The sequence below is a fragment of the Anabrus simplex genome, chromosome 10 (genome assembly GCF_040414725.1).
Source record: "Anabrus simplex isolate iqAnaSimp1 chromosome 10, ASM4041472v1, whole genome shotgun sequence".
Lineage (NCBI taxonomy): Eukaryota > Metazoa > Arthropoda > Insecta > Orthoptera > Tettigoniidae > Anabrus > Anabrus simplex.
The window spans coordinates 4,507,512-4,526,697 of NC_090274.1; the positions used below are offsets into that span (position 1 = coordinate 4,507,512).

Below are 19,186 nucleotides of genomic sequence, written 5' to 3' on the forward strand. Positions count from 1 at the left end.
CAGCATCACATACCCACACTCCATATGAGCACTAGCTGGAGAGGTTTGGAATTTAATCCTGGTTTTTTTTCTACCACCACCTCCACTACTGGCCAACATTATGATGGTGAAATTTTTTTTTGACCAGCAGGACTCGAACCAGCTAACCACGGTGTTAGACTTCAACGCCTTAACGATCATGGCCACCAGACAGGCTACCTCAAGTGAGTGGTACATACTTAACCTTTACAAATCCACAACGCAGTAACAGCAACATGACAGTTTCGATCTTCCTGCAAAGGCTTTCAGAATCAATCAAAACTTTCTGTAACAGTCAAATGAGGGTTTGAGACTTATTCACACAATCAGTTGTACATCTGATCGAACAAAATAACTAACATACAATGTAAGTTGATGGCTTTGAGACATCGCGACATACTGTCAACTGGAACCGACTGAAGTATCCAACAGGCTACTGCGACAAAATCCACCACAATACAACTAGGTGAAATTGTGGCTCAATATATACATCTACTAAAATGTATTCCTTAGAAACACAACTCACTAAATTAGGACACATCAGAAATCGATTAGATTGTTCTTATGCCAGAGTCCTGCTGGGAGCAGCATCATTTTCTCATAAAACAAATATAGCCTGATAGAACTGATCACAGAAGGTAAATTAGAAGGAAAATGTGGAAGTGTGCAGAGGTTCTCCTATGCACGGAACCTTTGAAAAGGGTGGCCTGGAACGGGAATACAATGTACAATCCATTGTACCATGACAGTCGCCAACCTTCTGTGAGAAAAGACTGCGCCAGTATAGTAATAACAAGTGTCTTTTCTCAAAACAATGTAACTTTCTACACCACAGACCATAGCACAGGAAAAAGAACAGTTACACGAAATTTAATTTTTCAAATGAATGAAGTTTTATCTCAATATCAAGATACTATTTTAAAAAATTTACAACCAACCAATAATAACGTTATTGCTTTCTAAGTCCCATTAACTGCTGTTATGGTTATCGGAGGCACCGAGGTGTCAAAATTTTGTCCCGCAAGAGTTCTTTTATGTGCCAGTAACCTACCCCCACGAGGTTGACATATTTGAGCACCTTCATTAAATAATACCGGATTGAGCCAGGATCAAACCTGCCAGGTTGGGGTCAGAAGAACAGCGCCTAAAGCATCTGCCGACCAACCAACCAACCAACCAAGATACTATGTAGATTCGAATACAAATGAAGACAGTCTATTTAAATAGATGATGTCTGTTGAAAGGAAAAAGGTTTAATATCTTGGGCATATTATTAGGAATGATAAAAAATAATATCTTCTACATTGTGTAATACAAGAAAAAGTAGAATGTTATACAGGATCTGGCAGAAGAAGTGCTCCCTAATAGGCAAATTTGAGATAATAGTACGATCTGAACAATGCTCGACTCTTCAAAATTTAGTTGTCAAACCAGGGTTAGCTAGGATGACAGCAAACACCCAGAACGGATAAAGAAATCAAAGAAGAAGAAGCAGCAGCAGCGCCTTAATATGTAATGCCTTTCTTCCTACATCAGTACCTTACAGTATCATTACAATCGGACAAAAATTTACGGGGTAGGAACTGGAAAAATTCCATCCACAGGCAAAGTTCTCATGTTCTTTTGTATTATATAAAACTGTTCAGGTTTCAATATCTTCAGTTTTTCAATATTCTTCCCTCTAAAGAGCTCACCTTTCTTCTAGAATCTCTTGTATATTATTCGCAGCGTCTTGTTTGCAATGAGCACAATTGTTACGCACATAATAAAGGCACACACAATATATACACCACACTAAACAAAACACAATACACAAAATCTATCGCACAACACAATGTATAATAAATCTTCTGGATATCAATATTTTTTCATCAAGAAAGCAACTTCGTTTCTTCTGGAGAGAAAAATGCACACAATTATTCCTCATCAAAATTTTCTTTGCTTCATGTAATCATCTCTTTATATTATCTTGATCAATATTGCCCATAAAAAGTTGTGGAATTCTTTCCCAGTCAGGGGATAAGGAGAGGAAGAAAAACTCAATGATGATTATTCTAAAATTAATTATTCTGTTCGAGGATGAGGGAACTGTTTCGTATTATGAATTCAACATTTAAAAAAAAAACAGAGATAAGGGACCACCATGCATTGAAAATCAAACTAAAAATGTTTCATCCACAAAAGTTCTACAAGAAGGAACACATTCTAAACCCCAAACTCAATTCTCTTAATATATTAAGTTTAAATCATAAGGTGAATTGACAGACCCTACTAAATTTTCTATCTTCCTTAATTTTAGCCTGGTTTGCACCAAATTTCATGAGACACTTAAGAGGATCTTGATTCAGAAAAATACCTACATTTGGTTTAAATAAGCAACTAGTTTTTGAATTACGGCTCCCTCCCACCAGAAAAAGCAGTCCTTTCCTTTTCTTTCGGAACGCTTCAGACGCACCCGTCATTTGTTTTCCAGTTTAAAACTTGGCTGTTAAACTTAGGAAGGTCAAAGAATGTATAATGTTTGTTACTAATTAAAACCTTATATTTGCACTATCATTTTTGTTAACAGGTGGCAAATGCATCACAAGACAGCCGATTTATTGTTGTATTGACTCAAGGTATTTCTGAAAGTTTTCGACCACTTGAATTGATACTTCAAATTATGGACACAGAGATGCACATCTGCAGAACTTTTCAAAAAAATAAACCATCTTTGCCAGGTTTGAAACTGTAACCTTGGGCTCAAGAGGTCAACAGTCTGCCACAGATCCACACAGGGATCAGATTTTTAAATTCTACCTAAAATATCAGTCAGATAAATAATAGCTGCAACGAGTTGTTGGGGTTTAGAGTATGTTTCCGCCATGACCTGCTTAGAGACAGACTGATCATAGATGAAGTAAGGGGATGTACGACAAGAACATAATCCATACCACTCCTCCTCCTTATGAGCAACAAAGAACTCATTAAGTTGCTGCCGCTTGAACTCAAGCTTGTACTCGTTGTACTTCTTGATAGCCTCATCGTCCGTGATGTTGTCGTCCTGAGTTTGAAGAAACGCTTTGAATGACATCATAGGGGGCTGAGTATCCATCCCTTGCAGATCTCGGCTGGAAAACACAAAAGGAACAGGATTACCAACCAGAACAAGTAAAATAATGATGGTGAAAGAAATACTGGACATGCATATGACATCAAGCAAACAGAACAGGAGAGAGGAAAGGAAGTACAAGTGTCCAAGCTCACGGATGAAACATGCTAAGCAAGTATCTATGGAACTAATGGTATTACTTGCTAGAGGAGGACTACAAGATAACTTACACAATAATTCAACTCACCACATTGAACTACTATACACAGACTGACCCAAAAGTCCATTAGCATTTGACTAGGCAATACCTCACAGAATATCGGAGGTAGAGAGGTAATAATTTGACATGGGTATTTTTAACACCAACAAAATGTACATTAAAGCTCCACTACCAGTGCCTTTTCCGGTCATGTCAACATGGCGCGATTGCAGCCACATCTCACTACAGCTCTTCTAAAACCGCACACAGGCAGCGTCATCTGTTGGTCATTTTGTGTACTTACAGGTCACCCTGCGTTATGTACATCAAAGACAGTAAGCTAACAAAATGTCAATGCCATGAAGACTGAATTCAACACTCGCTGGTTTATATCATATTTACCTCCCTCGAGGTTTTTAGGACGTATTTTCAGAACCTCATTTTTCTTGCACCAAGCACTATACTCCGCACGGCTCTACTTCTAAATTGATGTTTTGGCAGATTTTGGCTCTATCTGGTGGTTATGTGCTGAAGCATAGACATCCAACCAATCCCAATCTGCCATTCATATCAATTTATATCGGCAGAGCACGATCTGGAAACCTAGTTGCCAACTCTTAATATTTACATTCACCACGTGATTAACCTATCTCGCTCAGCGTGTATGGTATTCGGTACACTTTGCGATCTTTTGCATTTTCCTTCAGTAATTAGTGTGCTTTTTATATTGCTGGAGGGTTCTAGCGACTCTGAGATCAGTGGAGTGTTCCCTTTGTAGGCCATAACCTCGTTCCTGTGCCAGTCATTAGCGGTGAGTGATGTTTTATTTCCTCATTCTCTTTTATTCTTAGTAATATGTTCTCTTATTAGTGTCAGATGATGTTAAGTGAGTGTAGTTTTTGTGAATTTGTTTTCAATGCATATTCATTAGTTTTTCTGAGTACGGTATTACATTTTACAAGGGCTGTTTACCACAGTCGTTTTACATCTGCTGTTCTCGCGGGTGTAGCGGGCTGGCAACAGAGGAAAGGCGATGCTCATTTGTTTTGCGACACTTCAATTTAGAAGTAAGGCCGTGCGGACTATAAATAATTGGACACCTGTTGCTACTAAAGAGCTAGATTTGTGGATTCCAAGAACTGTAAAAATACTGTTGCACAGAGAAAATCCAAAGTAATTAACCATCGCCTCTCTCCAGCCAGGATCAGGGATGAGTAGAAATGAGGAACAGCACCACAGTCTCTCAAGGCAGTGATACAAAGCGTGGTGTAAAAAAATTTGAAACTGTCGAAATGTAACAAGTGAAAAATAGCAGTGTTAACAGCATGTGCCTGTTCATTGCATGTCAAAGCACTTGCCCTTTTCATAAACACCATCACAGTATTCAAATTTTCTTGAGAAAACATATACTGCCGTTACGGAGTAAACACATGCCTTTACGTTTTACATCCACAGAACAGAGCTTCTGCTCCCATTCATTATTAAAATAAGTTCTCTGTCTCTTCTTATTACTCATTCTTAAAACAGAACGGCTCTGCCCATCACAACACAAAATACTGACAACTGCATACCGGCCAATATGCTATCATAACAGTCTTGCCAACCCTGTCCCTACCCCATCACAATAGAGCAGAATCACGGCCTTCGTGATCGTTTTGATAGAAAACTAGAGACAGTACTATAACGAAATTTCAAATTGGTTGGCCAATGAGGAGTGCTTAACAAATAAATTACAATTTAATTAATATTTATCAAAGGAAACTATTACAAAAATTGTACAGAATTACAAAACATGAAGGCGGGCGACTTACGGTGCCACAGGGCACCATGGTGTCTGTGATCACCGCGTTGCCGACCCCTGATATAGCTGTTATGACCGATTTGCAGGCATCAACAGCAATTGATGACAACGTACAGTAAGTATCACCATCCACTTTGTAGACTAGGGCTACAAACTTCAGCATATTTGCTTTAAAGTGATACCATTTGAAGAAGCGAGACATACAGATGAAAATACTAGAAATTTGGGGTACAATGGAAAAAGTAGTGGCTGTGACTCATGACAACGATCGTAATGAAATGCATGCCATAACATTGGGAAGATTTCTCCATATAGCGTGTGAAGTTCATACATAACATGGTTCTGAAAGGGGGACTTTTCAGTTCAAAGAATATCGAGAATCTCACTGGTGTTATGTAGAAAATTAGTAGGAAGTATCTTTGAACAAGCAACACTCTCCCTCAGATCTACAGTGACAGTCTCTGAGACAATCCCCATTCTGAATAGTGCCATATCTGATCTTCAGAAACCATCACACAGTGGATCAGGAATCCTGGTATGTTCCTGCCTGTATAAAGCAATATCGCCCATGAATTATCAGGGAGGCCGTTGAAATACGAAAACACCCAGATAATTACAACCGTGATACAGGCTACAAGCTCAGTGGATCATGGCTACCTATTATCAGAACCACTAGAGAATGATGCTTTACTGTTGCCATTCACTGTCCCTAGAATGGGGCTAAAGTGGTGTCCCTCTTACATCTTAGGGCACCATTCTAAGATCCTTGTTGCTTTCTCCTGGCAACCTTTAATGCTTCGTTTCATTTCTCTGTTGTCTCCTGAGGAAGTAAGGCAAGGTTCCTTTTGAAACGCATAGTGTGTGTTTATAATTGATTACACGGCATAAGCCCAAAAATATACTTCATGAAATAGTTACAAGGGCCATGAAAGACTAAATGATAATTTTTTTTTCCCTTTTAAATTTCGGATTACCCACTCGAGAGAGCCAGCAAAATCACCTGGTATCTGGAGCTTGTAAGGCAGCATTATGCAAGAATATAATTCATTGTCAGCAAATGCTTCTAATAATATTAAATCATCACGTACCTGAAAGAAGTTCCATTATCCCCACTTCCAAGTGTTTATTACTGTTGGAAAGCAAAGTTTTCACAGCTAAAAATACTAGCTGTGAAATATACATGTACAGTGAAATCTCGATACAGTACCTTGGGGACGCAAACAAAATATTGTTGTAGAGGAGTTATCGTTATAAAGAGAATTTGGAATAACACCTTCTCGTGTCAATTACTGAACAGATTAAAACCCGGAAATTGAATTACATTAATTATCTATCACATGGTACCATTTAATTTAATTACCACACATACAGTGCATACGATTTGCAAGAACAGAAACACAGAAAGAAATATGTAATTACAGTACTGTATCTTACCTACGTTCAATAGAGTACAGTCATGTTGACAATGTGCACTAATTATATTTTCGTACACTTGCAGCACCTGATATTCACACTATCACTATTGTAAACTACTTCACTTAAAAGAAATCTGACATGGTAGTCTATTTGACAGTTTTAACAGAAAGTGATTTTCTGGAACACATGGAACACTCGATAGAAAATTCTGCAGCGCTTCACAAGATGCAACAGCTTGTGGAATAGTAAGCAATGGTTCGTTTCATCGTTCTTCTCCATCTACCGCCTGGATTCCCTGAATTTCCTCCAAAATTTTTTCATCCTTGAGTTCAGAGAACACAAGGATTTCGTCATCAACCGAAAGGTATTCTTCCGCGGCTGGAACATTCTCATTCTCACCAAGCTGTTCGCCGTAGTTAGAAAGAACACGACCCAGTACGTTCACACGTGCATCATACTCAAAATCGTTGCAGTCAACCTCGTCTTCAGGTTGAAATCCTGCCTTTCTCCAACAATTCCTCACAGTCTCCGGTTTCACTCGTTGCCAGTTTGCAGCTATCATTTCACAGGCTTGTTTTATATTAACGTGTTGCGCATTTAACAGATTTCTTTCTAAGTTTGTGATAATCCTCTCGCCCAAGTTGGTTCTGTAGTACCCTTTAAGACACTTTATTATTTCCGTATCTAAAGGTTGCAGGATCGAGGTACAATTCGCCGGGAAGCAGGAGACTTCCACATGTTGCATGACCGGTAGTTGCTTGTGAGCTGCACAATTATCCACGATGAATGCAATGTTCCTTTTCTTCTTCATTTCAGCATCCAGTTTCAGAAGCCACTCTGAGAACATAGTAGCGGTCATCCATGCCCTCTTGTTTGCGTTGTAGTCAACTAAAATTTGAAATGAGAAAACGCGTAATGAGGCACAGTGTACAGTAGAGTACACATTAAAAAAGAGATTCAGAAAATTTGACAGATGTAATTTTGCAAAGAGTGACTTTAAAATGACTTACCTGGCAAACTTTTAGCATTTCTGAAGCATCCAGGCTTAAGACTTCTTCCTATTATGAATGGCTGGAGCTTGCGCGCTCCTGTCTGGTTAACACACAGGAGAACAGTTAAACGTTGCTTGGATTTTTTGGCTCTACAGCATTTCTCTCCTTTCAAAGACAAGGTTTTCTCAGGGAGAAGTTGATAAAAACCCATTCTCGTCCACGTTATAGGTATCTTCTGGTGTGTATTTCTGCCATTTCTTTCACTGAATTACTTTGCCAATGATCAGCATCACCTGTCGCAGAAGACTTCTCTTCTCCTTGAATTGATTTAAAAGTTATACCATGACGATCTCTAAACCTAATAAGCCACCCATTGCTGGCTCTAAAGTCGTCTACACCCAGCACGTTAACAAACTTTCTACTTTGGGCACAAAGTAGTGGCCTGTTAACTGGAACATTGAGGGCTCTTTCTCATTGAACCACTTCAACACTACAGCATCAACGTCGCTGTGAGTCGCAGTTTTTATGCGCTTTCTTCCAGGATTTACAGCATTTGATTTTAACGTTTCCTGAATCTTTTCTTTTCTTCCAAAACATAGCCACTGTCTATTGCGAAAGGCCGTGTTTTCTTGCTACGTCTGTTTCATTCCCCCATTTATCTAGAGAAATGAAATTCATTTTAAAGGGTCCGTATTGAACTTTGATTAAACCAAATTAAAATAAATGAGGTATAAACATTCATAAATGTTTATTTAATAAACACTATTTAATTTGTATTGAAAATATGGATTTAACTCATTTTAATTTGGTTCCCCTATCTATTTAGTTAATCATCGTTAATTTCTGCTGTAGACTTATCTGTTTCCGGGAACGTGAAGCCATGCTGTAAAGAATATAGTAATGTACATACAATACAGAAAAGAGCACTTCAAAACACAACTGTGGCAATGAAAACAGTAGCTGGAATGTACGACAATGTACAGTACAGTACACTAATGAGAGCGCAACGGTTTCTAACAACTACTGTATTACTGTTTAAATCTTAAAGGTATGCATTCCTTGTAGACCTTCTTGGAATTCTATAGCTGGTGAATTCCTAGAGTTCCACAATAAACCTACCCTCAGATAAGCAGCTACCGTACAGTATACAGTAATCACTTTCTTCCTTTGCTTACGCAACTGAAAAGTTCGTTCTTCATTACGCAGTAACATATGATCCTGATCATTTTTGTGCTTAAATCATCATAGTAAGAGGGGATGTTCGTCGGAGGGAACTGAAAAATGGATCAAAGTAGAGAGATTTTTCGTAATAGATAGTATCATTGCATCGAGAAAAAAATAACATTGTATCAATGGGTTTTATGCTGGGACCACATTATTTTATCGTTATAGAAGGGATAATTGTACCGATAATCCTTTTACAGAGATTTCACCAATTTACTTTCGATTTTATGGATAGCTCATGCACCCATCATTTAGCAGCCTGTACGATTACATTTCTACCGACCCCTCATGTTGTTGCCGACATTCCGAGGCACACAGCTGAACAGCCCCTCCACGTCAGTGGTTTGTCATGACGTACTTGTTTCCTGGTTCACATTGGTTTTGGTTTTACACTTGATCTCTTCCTTCTGATACGAAAACCAACTATCCGGTTAGTACCGCATTTCTCCAAATCCAAGACGACGGGTTTTTCTCAGAATTGCACTCGCGACCTAACACTAATGAACGCCACTGGCAGCTATCACGGTAACCACGCCCCACAAAAGGTGTTGGCAATCAACGTCCATCCGCGTCTTTATTATGCATCACTAGCCGCGGCAGCCAGCTGTTCAGTAAAGTCACTGGTTCTTGGAAAACAGTGAAGAATGAAAGACATTCTACTAGCCTTTATAAAAACTTTCCTGAAATCAGCAGAATGGCATCACAACATGTCTCTCTTGAGCCGATAGCAAGGATGATCATAATATACTGCCGAGCCCCAGCTGTGCAGGAAATGTCATTTAAATCGGAATAGCAAGGATGCGACTCTTAGAATTCTTAGAAAGGCCAAGGTTACTCAGTGGCGGAGTTACAACCTGTTTACTGTACACGGCGCTTAATAAAATGGATGGTTGCATTGCATACACACGTAGAACAGGTATTGCCGACAAATTTTCAACAGCACTGAAAATAATGAATAACTCCTCATCCATCATTAACATAGTTCTGTATTGTAAACAAGAAAGCCCATCTCAATCTCCGTAATACTAGAGATTAATCTCTTGTGAATTGTTTTATATGAAGTTCATGTTCCTCAGTTCAATATAGTAATTTTAAGGTGTATTTTATTTAGATTTAGTAAATACATTCGATCCTCTCTTCTGTGGACTCCGTTGGTTCTGTGGAAAAATGTCAGTTATGAGAGGCGTTTGCTAAAACAAGGTTGTAAGAATTGAGAGAATGTTTTAAGGGCAAAACACATCTACCTTAGATATAAGCAGAAATCATTGTTTTTATTATTCCAAATATTTGCATGGGAGATGTTACAAGTGGCTTTTCAGCCTTTACATACATTACATTCAGCTGGGTGAGAGCACATTTTACTTTACAGCGATATTCTCGACCCGGTGTGCCACCCAAATTCTTTATTCAATTAACCTCAACTTTCAGGTTATTCAGGATTTCTCGTGCTTTTCCTTGTAACATTGGCCCACTCACTCACAGTTTCTTTGCTCGAACACATTTGAACCACTCATATACCGCACTGTCCCTCCTATTCGTGTTTACTGGGCGATTGAAATGCTACAGTATTCCTGTCTCAACAATTAGCACATGAAAGTCCAGCTTAACTGAACTAGCTGACCTCAACCTTATCAGCTACAATCTGAGTTACAAATAAAATTATGAAAGTTGGGTTGGAAAATCCCTTGGTAACTTGTGAGTAAACAGTGACTCGCACATTCCTAGGTAACTAGAATTCTCAGAATGTACACTAATTAGAAGACAAGATGACCCTAAGAAAAGGTTTGGGGATTTATTTATTTAATCATACGGTGAATTTATACAATAAATATACAAAAGGCAAAAATCAAACTTTAAAGTCCATCCTTCTCAGCCATTCAGATAAACCGGGTGTGAGAGCAAACAAATCATCAGGAGTGTCAGCGTATGAAGAGGACAGCGTTGGACCAGGTGCTCAATCGTCTGTTCTTCCAGGTTACAATCACACATGGTGAACTGATCCAACTCCACTTGTACCTGAAATAATTGCAACAACCATGTCCAGTCCTTAACCTGTTGATATAGCACAAGAGGTTCCTCGGTAGGTCAAAACCGTTTGGCTTCTTTGTGGGATCAAGATGGCGGGCACTTGTTCCCAATGTTTTTGTTGACCACTCCGGCTTCCAGCTTTCATTTAGGTCAAATCCATCAGCAATGAGTTGCCCTGCAGTGACACTTGCTGGTCGTCTTAACTGCAGTCGCTGCTGTGATGGATGGCAGAATTCTCAGTGCAGTGGCAAAGAGGGTGATGCAAAGATTTTTCTTAGTTTCCCTCAGTAGAGCTTGCTTCCGCCTTAAGTGGAGGGATGTGACTCGGCACAGGTAACCTGCGACATGGAGTTGATTTGATCGTACCAGTAATGCAACGCATTGTATCGATCAATTCTGTGTCTACCTTCTTCACATGTACACTTTCCAACCAGACAGGAGCACAGTACGCAGCAGCAGAGTAGACAAGGCTGATGCCAGTTAAACGTAGATAATCAGGAGAGGCTCCCCAGGAGGTACCACAGAGCTTATGCAGTCGAGGTGCGCGGCTGTGAGCTTGCATCCGGGAGATCGTGGGTTCGAGCCCCACTGTTGACAGCCCTGAAGATGGTTTTCCGTGGTTTCCCATTTTCACACCAGGCAAATGCTGGGGCTGTACCTTAATTAAGGCCAAGCCGCTTCCTTCCAACTCCTAGGCCTTTCCTATCCCATTGTCGCCATAAGACCTATCTGTGTTGGTGCGACGTAAAGCAACTAGCAAAAAAAAAAAGAGCTTATGCAGTTTGTTGTTTCTTGCGGCGACTTTACGAGAAAGCTTAGTGATGTGCTCTTTGTAGCTCAGGGTTCTATCTAAAGTGACTCCAAGATATTTTGGGAAAGGACTGTACCTCAGCTTTCGTTGAGCAGAACTCTCAGTTTGTAGTTTGCAGCACGATTCGCTAGATGGAAACAAGAGACTTCAGTTTTTGTTGTGCTGGAGATCAATCTCCAGGTCTTAAAGAAAGTTGACATCTTATTGTGGTCCTCCATAAGAATCTGTCTTCCAAGTTATTACTCTGTGTTACCAGTGTGATGTCATCAGCATAGATGAACTTAGTTGATGTGGTTGGTAGATCATGAATGTACAAATTGAATAGCAATGGTGCTAAAACAGATCCCTGTGGTAGACAGTTATTAGTTTTCGTTTGTGGTTTCTAGTGTTACCTAGAAACACTTCGAACTGTCTTTCACTAAGCATGCTAGATATTAGATCCATGACTTCTCGTCTTGGTACAACGTGCAATAGTTTATAGATCAGTCCCTGTCGCCAAAGTGTTACATGCACCTGTCAAGTCGAAGAAAACAGCTGTTGATTTCAGTTGTCCTTGAAAACCAGCTTCGATGTGTGTAGTCAGGGCAAGAACTTGATCGGTGCAGCTGCATCCATATCAGAATCCAACTTGTTCAGGAGTAACAACGTCGATGAGCGGAGCTATTCTGGTTAGGAGGATTTGTACAAGAAGCTTGAATATGCAACTGGACAGTGTTATTGGTCGATAACTTTCGGGGCTGTCCTCAGGTTTGAGAATGGCTATAACTTTTGACAGTTTGAATTGTCTGGGCAATCTGTTCTCTTGGAGTATGTAAGTGAAGATAGAAGTGTGCCAGTATATACAATGTGGGCCCATGTTCTTAATAAATTCATTAGGCCTATAGATGTCAGGACCTTGCCAATTTTCAGTTGTTTAATAGCATTTTCTACTTCCACTGTGGAAAAGGTCTGGAAAGCGGCTCGTTTCTCGGGGCACTACGCTTGAGTTTAGAAAGGTTACATCTTAATATTCTGGTATGATTCTTGACCCTCTTTGTCCTTATGAGCTCTATGATCCTGTTGGCAATAATAATAATAATAATAATAATAATAATAATAATAATAATAATAATAATAATAATAGGACACTCAGTTTAGGATGCAGCTTTAATCTACAATTGATTAGGACTTTCACATTATTAAATATGTAAATAAAAATAGCTTAATGACTGGATTTGAAAATACTTACATTTTTTTTGGATCAACACTTTAATAATAATAATAATAATAATAATAATAATAATAATAATAATAATTTGAAAGATGTCTCGGAGAACACTAGCCCGATAATTGAACAAGTCCCCAAGTTACTTGCTAATTTTGATATAAATCAATTTCACAAAAATGTTCAATTATAAACCTTTACATATCCCTCCGGTCATAATGACAGCTTCCACCTTATCCCCTCCTCATGCCATGACTTCACCGCCAACTTCTATACAACACACGTGGCAACGGGGAGACAATTACCAGACCTCCTCGAGCGGCTAAGGTGACCAGTCATTGCTCTTCCAAATAAGGGGTAAGCGGTCTTAAGACTCATTTTTTGGACACTAATTTTCAAAGCACTGAGTACATCTTTTCTCTTTCATTTTTTGATTCTTCAATTCACGCTCATTGAGTCTTATTTTCTCCACCTATGAATTTGTTGAACTCCCAGTTGAAATTCGAGGACACCTGGTTTTGTCTTTAACCTATGTTTAATGGAACTGGATATTTGCCTCTGCATATACGCAGTTTCAGGCGTGATCAATCCTGTGATGTGTTACTACTCCGTTAGTCAACTACTATATGTGATTTTTTCATCTGACTCATGTCTATGCAATGGAGTGAGATTTGACTGGTGACTATTCTAATTACCTTCTTCATCCCAAGGAACATGGAATAATCATTTTTATGTACATAACATTTGTATTCATTGACTGATAGCAATATGATATCCTATGTGATTTTATTTACTTCACTATCGGCTCTATGTTGTGTTTAATGTTTTAACCTCCGTCAATACGATTGTAGTGTTTTTACTTTTATCTATGTCGTACATTGTTAGAAGTTATCACACTAGTTTTAAGGCTATTGATTGTCTCAAATGTAAACGTCGGATCTTAGGGAACCATATACTTTAAGGTCACTAGGTTCAGGGCCCTGATCAAACTTTTGGCTAAGGTTTATTTTGGCTGAGGATGCTTACGGCAGTAAAGCGAAACATATCCCAACTTACAACACCAGTGTAATGTTTGTATCCTAAATGTAAGGACTGATAAGTATTGGAAAGGGGGTATATTTTATTGTTCTTATTTTAATTTTTCTAATTTGGCTGTGCCATTTGGCCACAACCGTTCAAGACGAGAAAAGGAGTCCCCACGATCAGTGAAACAAATTGTCATTGGTAAGGAGACTCTTTGTCCAACATTGCTGTTGAAGGATATTTTCAATGTAACTGCCCACTGTTTGTTGCTATTGATCTCAATTCCCCTGGTTTTGAGCCAAATGACAGACTTTCCATCATGACCACAGTCCCTTTATTTTTTGTGAGGCATTTTTTTCATTACTTCAAGGTAGTCTTGAAGGGTATACAATCTTGACTGCAACTTTTAAGCATATTCTATGTCTCCAAAATCATTGTTAGGCAGAAAACCATGACCACAAACAAGTAAAATGTTATTTTTATTGGGTTTTTTAAATGTTGGATATAATTACAATATGGCTTTCAACATTAGGACAAGCTTAATGTTTGTTCTTTTGCCTCTGCAAGAATCTGACCACGGTGTTGAACATTCTTTTCCTACCTCAATATATTCATTTATGTGCCTTCGGAAACAAGAGCCTGCATCCACTGAACTACGATCGGCCTGACCTACCCATAAATAACAGAATGCTTTATTTGAGGCACCGTCATGGATTCTGTAGCTGTAAAGCCGTAACAGAAGCTTGTAAAAACACAACAATGGCACAGATTGCAGAAGAGGTGGACTTCTTTGCATACTGAAGAACATAATTTGTGGTAAATCCACTTCCTCACTTGCGTGGCGCATGTCCCTTTTCATTTCAATACAAGCCCCTTCTCCTTCGTGTGTAGTCAGTTTCTGTTGGAGATCATCTAGATCTTGCAAGATTTTCATCTGCGTAATCAAGAAATCACACGTGTTACAGGTGTCTTTCTTCAGAGGTTTTCTACAAAAATTAAATTTTGAATAAAACACCTTTTTGTACGTAAACAAGGATAGAAGTACAGAGTTCTTGCTCTTATTTTAAATCATACATGACAGGAACAGTGACATGATTAGGAAGAAATTGTGTACCTGTTTGTTCTCAGCAGTAGTGTGATTTACACCTTGGGAAATTTATGTGATTCAATATCTCAGAAAATTTTGTACCACTCAGTTGGTTTACAGCTGGAGCTTTTCCTGTATTTTTTTCCATTTTCTCACATTCGAGTTCCATGTCTGTCCCATTAAAGTGCTGTCTCGATTGTAAGCGATGGATTCAAAACTGCGTCTGTGGTCATTTACTGTGCGTGAGAAACTTAAAGTTGTAAGCGAAGCTGAAATATTCGGAAATCGTGGCATTGGCAGAAAGTACGAAATTGATGAATTGTGTATTCGTCATTGGCGGAAGAAGGGAAAACTTCTAAAAAGTAACGGTGATCGCAGAGCGTTCTGCGGGCGGAGTGCAGTGTTTCCAGAAATTGAAGAACGACTCCACAAATTTGTGATAGAAAAATGTGAGTTAGGATAGGGTGTTTCTAATGAAATGTGTCAATTGAAAGTACTAGAGATCTCATAAAAACTCAAAACACAGGGTTTTACAGCAAGCCGTGGATGGATCAGAAACTTATCAGAGAAAGGGATTGTGCATTCAGAGACGTTCGTCTATTTCACAATGTCTCCCTGGGGCGTATGAAGAAAAATTAACGGCCTTTCAGTGTCACATCATTTATTTGAGGAAGCAAAATTCTTATTTGCTGTCAGAAATTGGGATTGCTGACCAGACACCTGTCTATTTTGAAATGCCGTTGGAAAATACAGTGGATACAAAGGGTTCTAAGAGTGTAACCATCAGAACAGGTGATAATGAAAATCAAACGATGCACGGTAATGTTGTGCGTATGAGCGGATGGATCCAAATGCCCTCCATATGTGGTTCTGAAAAGGAAAACGCTTCCGAAAGGAAACTTGCCGTCCGGTGTTATTGTTAGAACACGAGTCTGGCTGGATGGACAGTGCGTTAGTTGAGGACTGGGTGAAGTGCATTTGGCAGAGTAGCCTGGGAGCTTTGTTACAAAAACAAAACATGCTTGTGTTGGACAGTTACCGAGAACATACAATTGATGCCGTAAAAGATATGATGAGGAAAGGAAAAACCGATCTTGCGATAATTCCCGGAGTACTCACTTCTATTCTACAGCCGTTGGACGTGTGCGTGAAGAGGCCTTACAAAACTGCGATGAAACAGTTGTACACCAAATGGATGTCTGATGGTAAACACGCATTAACACCAACCGGACAAGTAAAGAGGCCTGAAGTGGGACTAATACGCAGCTGGATCAAGACCACATGGGCACGCATTCCCAACGATATAGTGTCCAAAAGCTTTAAGAAATGTGGGATTTCAATTCCTCTGGACAGTAGTGAGGACGGCTATTTGCGGAAAGATGCCAGCGACAAAAGTTCCTACGGTGAAACTTCAGATGACGACGGTGAATTGTGAATGATCCGAGTACTGGACCGATTTTATTTACGATTTTTGTGATGATTTTATTAATTGTAAGCTGTTTGAATTTGTATTTGTGGTACATTTGAAGAAAATTAAATAGGTATGTAAGTTATTTAATATTTTCCCCCCCATATTTTGCCGTTTCAAATTTAGGCTGTGGGTCTTATTCAGTGGCGGGTGGTATTCGGAATTATACGATAAGAGGCCAAATGAGTGAAGGAATTCTGGCCATTGACATACAGGATATTAAAACTAATGTTTGTTGTTCAGCAATAATTAGCTAAAATCATGAGAAATAATGGGATTATCACGAGGCGGGGAAAGCAGTGGAAAATTGGGAGTCTCCTGCCTGTATCCTTTTTTGTAGATGGACATTATGGTGTAGGGAGCAAATAGAAAGAACGAACAAGGTCAACTTGGACGAGCTGAGCGGATACTCTGGTAATTTAATAAAATAAGCGGGGAGAAAAGCAAGACAATGTGGTTGATCACAGAAAAAAGAGAAGTGCAAGATACTGTAAGATTAAGGGACAAGGCCTAGAAACTTTGTTCCAAGTACTTGAGAAGCAAACCAATGTTGGATTGGGCATGGAGATCATTAAGACAGATACAACAGGAAAATTACACCAAAGGAACTTTACCTGGAAGGAGGAAGTGTAAAGAGGTGGTGTATACGGTGTATTATGGTCCTATAATGACATATGGAGCAGGTATCTAGAAAGTGAAAAAAGGACAGGAAAGTAAAATCCAAGCAAGTGACATGAAATGAGGATGTGAGGAAGGAAGCCTGAGTAGAAAAGTTTTCAGACAGAATAGAGAGAAATAAACCGATAATATTTGAGCATGTAAGGACATCAAAGAGGACAATGGAGATTTAGATTTAAAGGAAGGAAAATGAGAGGTGGCAAGACTAAGGTGTGGTTGGACAAGAAGACCAGAATAAGAAGGAAGCTGCACTGGAACTTAGCTGAGGAGCAGCAATGGTGGTCAGATGGAGGATAATGGAAAGGTGCCATTAACATCCTGACCCAACTGGAGCCAGATGATATTCTTGTATTAAATTAGTATATCTTTAACATTTTACTTGGTTCTGAAATGATTCTACAGTATACCTTCCTCAATGTAGACGCTACATCGCTATGAGCCTCACTGGCAAACTGTAACCAATAAATTCAAATTCAAAAATTCAGTAACCTTTGGAAAGACATCTCACAGACATTACAAAACCAACACTACTACTTCTAACACAACATATAGAGGAGACAAACGGGAAGGACAAGGCCAGAAGGATGATGGCTCCTCAGCGTGAAGCATGCATTCACGGAAACTATACAGCCACGAAAGGTAGAGAAGGAGTAAACAGAGGAAGTAAGCTGCTAAGCCACCAACACCATGCATGCACATCGCCCGCTGGTTACCTTTGGCTATTGGTATGGTTCCCGTAAGCGTGCTGGGAGTTATAGTTCTCGTGACCCCAAGAGCCTCCGTAGTTGCCGTAGCTCGAGCCGGCAGCCCCCTCGTGGCTGTACCCGGCCGCACCTCGACGGTCCTCCCTGCACAGAGACCCCCTGCCCGTTACGAGAAAAGTTCCCGAGAGCGAGATGACACACGAAAAACACCATGCACATAATCAAAGAAGATAGAACAAGTGATGAAAAGCAGAACAATGACGTCAGTGAAATTCTAGAATAGAAACAATGACTTACCAAAGCACATGTTCACACAACAGGAGGACACACAAACAGACAACTCCGGCAAGGGGGCGAAGAAGCCCCCACCCAATACTTGTTATGGATTTTCACCGATAACAAGAAGTCTGACCATTATGTATGTTATATTCAATTTCCTGCTTACACCATTCGCTTAATATTTACCAAACATTATATAGTTCACATTTAGAACATACCACTCCAACCATATTTATTACCAGAACAGGGAAGATTGTACAGCTGCTGTTTTCTTGTTGATTGTCACACTCTGATAAGACTAATGGAGAAAATGTGCAGTGTGTAAGAGGTGTGTTAAATTAAAATGCACCAGGACTCATTCATAATATAAACTGATACAAAGAAATTACAAAGTAAACAGACAAGTCATGTACAGAAATATAGGAATATGAACACACAAAAGGATAAACACAATGACAGCATTGGAAGAGGGAGCAACAGAAAAGGAGAAAGAACTAATGTGAAAACAGAAAAGGACAATCTTCAAACCAACAGGCTCTCTCGTCAATCCCAACCTTTTCTTCTGAGATCATTTCTACCTCCCAGCTTCATCACGAGGGCAGGCATCAACACTTCAGGGGTTATCTTGGAAGATCTTCATACTTGATGTGAGAAATGTGGAGTAAGAAAAGAGCTGGAAAAACATTGGAAAAGGGAAGAAACAAAAAGATAATAAAGAATATAGATGACAAAAGACCAAAAATCAGAGAACAGACAGAAAAGGAACCCTCTTCCAATGGTGTCGCTCTGTTTATCCTACTATTTCCTATCTTCCTATCAATGACTTGATTTGTTACTTGTATAAGTCTTTCCTTAGCTTACAAACAGGAACAGTTATCTGAAGTAAACTTTAAGATATTAGATATTACATATGACAGATGTTAAGAATAGAACAAAATGGCCAGCCGGACACCAGTGGAATCCAAACCCACAGCGTTCGGATGTGTCAGATCCTCTTACTGAGCTATCGTGGCTTGAGTCATAGATCTGTTCTTTTAAAAAGGATCAAAGCTACAGGTCTTACGTCTCGCGAATAATTTAAAAAAAAAATACTATCATAGAAGAAAACCTCGAGCTGTATATTCCAACAGGCAACCCACGGAATGTTGAATACCATCCAAAAA

At 39.3% G+C, this 19,186-nt stretch overlaps 1 protein-coding gene across 6 annotated transcripts in view; it reads right to left on the reverse strand.

Moving 5' to 3' along the window:
- Window positions 1-19,186, reverse strand: part of Ars2 (arsenic resistance protein 2) — a 223,893-nt gene that overhangs the window by 168,859 nt on the left and 35,848 nt on the right. For 5 of the 6 annotated variants that reach the window (XM_067155113.2, XM_067155109.2, XM_067155108.2 and 2 more), the window contains exons 4-5: window positions 17,754-17,888; window positions 2,952-3,128 (exon numbers count right to left, since the gene is read on the reverse strand). In XM_067155113.2, the coding sequence (XP_067011214.1) occupies window positions 2,952-3,128; window positions 17,754-17,888 (312 nt within the window). The remainder of the gene's footprint in view (window positions 1-2,951; window positions 3,129-17,753; window positions 17,889-19,186) is intronic. The other variant, XM_067155112.2, reaches the window with a different exon arrangement.